At 45.9% G+C, this 3,249-nt stretch overlaps 1 protein-coding gene across 1 annotated transcript; it reads left to right on the top strand.

The window, feature by feature from the left end:
- The first annotated feature begins 1,231 nt into the window (after positions 1 to 1,231).
- On the top strand, positions 1,232 to 1,801 carry LOC149136149 (uncharacterized). The gene has a single exon (XM_089350094.1). It carries the CDS (start codon positions 1,232 to 1,234, stop codon positions 1,799 to 1,801), a length of 570 nt encoding a protein of 189 aa, XP_089206220.1.
- The last annotated feature ends 1,448 nt before the right edge of the window (positions 1,802 to 3,249 follow it).

The raw sequence follows: 3,249 nt of genomic DNA, 5'->3' as shown, positions 1-3,249 counted from the left end.
TCCAAGAGAACCCGTAAAACCCAAGAGAGACTTTGCTGTTGATACTTCTTGTGTAGCATCAATTTCAGTGGGGAGGTGTTATATGGACTGTTAGATATGTAATTCGTCTGACGTTCCGTGTGTCATGTGGTTCGTCTGAGTTCATTGTTTCATTGTTGTTGTCTTGTGGGACTGTCGTAGTAAAATGTCATTGATATATATATGGCGGACATGACTTTTGTTTATTCATAACGAACATTGGGTGAGTGCGTTCTTTGTATGTAATTGAACAATAAATGTAATAATTAAATTGTATAACTCGTTATGTTATCTCTACGAGTCACCCGAGGGAAACATAACAAACACTATTGTGTCCTTTTCATTAGCGGTGAAAAATTTTTTTGGGCCTCTCGTATATTTCATACGGTTTCGTTTTCATTGTTTCTTTCCATTCCTTTTTCCTATCTTGACGGAGTCATCCCAATAAGAAAATGTCGCATGGTTTACCCACATTTATCGGTGATACCGATGTTTACTTCGCTCAATTGGAGGCTTATTTTGACGCTTATGACGTTTCGCCAACTAAGAGGTTAAAGTTGCTGTATTGCAATCTGCCTCCATCGATTACAAAAGTGTCTAAAGACCTACTCACATCTCCGAAAGATGACGTCACATATGACGAGGTAAAAAAACGAGATCCTACGCAGGACCACCAGGTCTGCCACCAGCCGATTCAATGAGCTGATGGCAGACGAACAACTCGGGGACAGAACTCCCACGGAATTTCTAACACATTTACGGGAGCTAAGCGGTGAATCAACAGATGCCCCACTTCTTCGCAAGATATTTTTTCTCGTCTGCCGTCGCACGTTAAAACTATTCTAGCGACGGCATTCGAGTCGAACACTGTGGACCAAGTGGCCACAATGGCCGATAGAGTTCTCGAATACTCGGGAAACCCTTCTCGCGCTGTTTGGCAGTGTGCTGAGGCATCCACAGATGCTCTACGGCAGTCCTCTTTTGTGTCCAACGATGAGATGTTTCGTATGATCGATAATCTCACACGTCGTGTAGACAACCTCTGTTGCTCGAAGTCTCGGAGCAGATCCCGTAATCGCAGCATTTCTCGAAATCGTGGAAGCAACAGATCTAAAAATGGTATGTGTTGGTACCATGTGACCTTCGCTGACAAGGCGCGAAAATGTATTCAGCCTTGTTCTTTCAAACAAACGGGAAACGCGTGAAGGGGAAAATGAGCAAGTCACTTTCCTCCACTAAACCAACTTTCAATCGTGCAATATTCATTCAAGACCAGGTGTCGAAGAAATTCTTCATGGTTGACACTGGCTCCTGTTGTAGCATTTGGCCACTTCGCCTTACTTCAGACAAACCTCGCCGCTCGGCGATTGTTTTGCACGCCGTTGACTCGTCCCCGATTCCTACTTTTGGTCAGCTTTCTCTACGTTTAGACATCGGTCTTCGTAGAGACTTCCAATGGGTTTTTGTCATAGCTGACATTCCGTATCCTATTTTAGGTGCGGATTTCTTAAATCATTTCCAGTTGTTGGTAGATCTCCGACGTCGGAGGCATGTCGACGACTCGACATCCCTTTCCACGCCGGCAAGGAGCTCTACCAATTCCCCTCTTAGCCCAGCATTTTTTATTGCCACTGCTGGGGACGCTTTTCATTCACTCTTAGCGTCTTTTCCGGAGCTGGTGGACATTACTTTCAAACCGGCAATGCTCGCGCATTCCACCCTCTATTACATCAAGACGACTGGACCTCCCGCTTTTTTCGCGCCCACGTCGTCTAGCGCCTGACCGTCTTAAGACGGCCAAGGCCGAGTTTGAACACATACTTCAACTCGGCCTCATTCGCCCCTCCACCAGCCCATGGGCATCTCCTATTCATTTGGCCCGTAAAGGGGACACGGATTTTCGCCCGGTGGGGGACTATCGGCGACTTAATGCCGTGACGATAGCAGATCGCTATCCAATTAGGAACCTGCAAGATTTCTCGGCAAACCTGCATGGGTGCACCATTTTCTCTAAGATTGATCTGGTACGGGCCTATCATCAGATACCGGTCAATCCAGAGGACGTTCCTAAGCCAGCCATCACCACTCCTTTCGGCTGTTTTGAATTCCTGTTCATGAGTTTCGGTTTGCGAAATGCTACCAGCACCTTTCAAAGATTCATAGATGAGGTCGTCCGTGGACTTGATTTTGTTTTTGCTTATGTTGATGACATACTCATCGCTAGCGATACGGAAGAAAATCATCTCCATCATTTATCACTGCTTTTCCAGAGACTCCGTTCATATAACGTGAAAGTCAATCCGAATAAATGTATTTTCGGGCAATCTTCTCTGGAGTTTCTCGGACATTTTATTGATTCCAGTGGAATCAGACCACTTCCTTCAAAGGTCGATGCCATTCAACGCATCGCACCTCCAACTTCTTTAAGACGGGGAATGTCAATTTTTACAGAAGATTTATACACCGATGTGCTGATAAGCTTTTTCCATTAACTAGGCTACTGCAAGGCCACACTAAGAAGGATGCTCGACTCACTCTTTCTGCTGAGGCGTTGTCAGCTTTTGAGTCCGTCAAACGGGAATTATCCTCCGTTCCAGTCCTTGCACATCCGGCTCCTGAAGCCCCCCTTTCACTATCTGTGGACGCATCAGATTCCGCGGTTGGTGCTGTCTTACACCACACCGTAGATGGAGACATACATCCTTTGGCTTTCTTTTCTTGCCAACTAAAGCCTGCCGAGCGTAGATATAGCACTTTTGATCGCGAGCTATTAGCAATTTATCTGTCAGTTCGGCATTTCCAACATCAGCTCGAGGGACGGGAGTTTGTGATTTATACTGATCACGAGCCCCTCACTTTCGCTCTATCCTCTAAAACGGACAAACTCTCTCCTCGTGCTTTTCGTCACCTGGACTTTATTTCACAGTTTACAGGTGACATTCGTCATGTGCCAGGGAAAGAGAACATCCCAGCTGATGCTCTTTCGCGACTCCCTGTGCATTCTATTTCCACTCCCGCGGAAATTGATTTGCTAGCAATTTCGCAGGAGCAACCTCCTTTGTCAAGTTTAGACTTAACTTCGCCAAAGTACCATACTTGTAAGTTTGCCTATCTTCCGCTCCCTTCCTCCGAAGGCTCTATTTTGTGTGACACTTCCACTGGTTCTCCCAGGCCCTTAGTGCCTGAGAACCATCAACGTTCTGTTTTTAACGTCCTTCATTCCTTGTCACA

The sequence above is a fragment of the Octopus bimaculoides genome, chromosome 4, assembly GCF_046866305.1.
Source record: "Octopus bimaculoides isolate indiv1 chromosome 4, ASM4686630v1, whole genome shotgun sequence".
Classification (NCBI taxonomy): Eukaryota; Metazoa; Mollusca; class Cephalopoda; order Octopoda; family Octopodidae; genus Octopus; species Octopus bimaculoides.
This window is presented reverse-complemented; position numbering and strand designations above follow the sequence as displayed.

Coding starts and splice junctions, on each gene's coding strand:
- LOC149136149 (XM_089350094.1), top strand. CDS start 1,232: ATGAGCAAGTCACTTTCCTCCACTAAACCAACTTTCAATCGTGCAATA.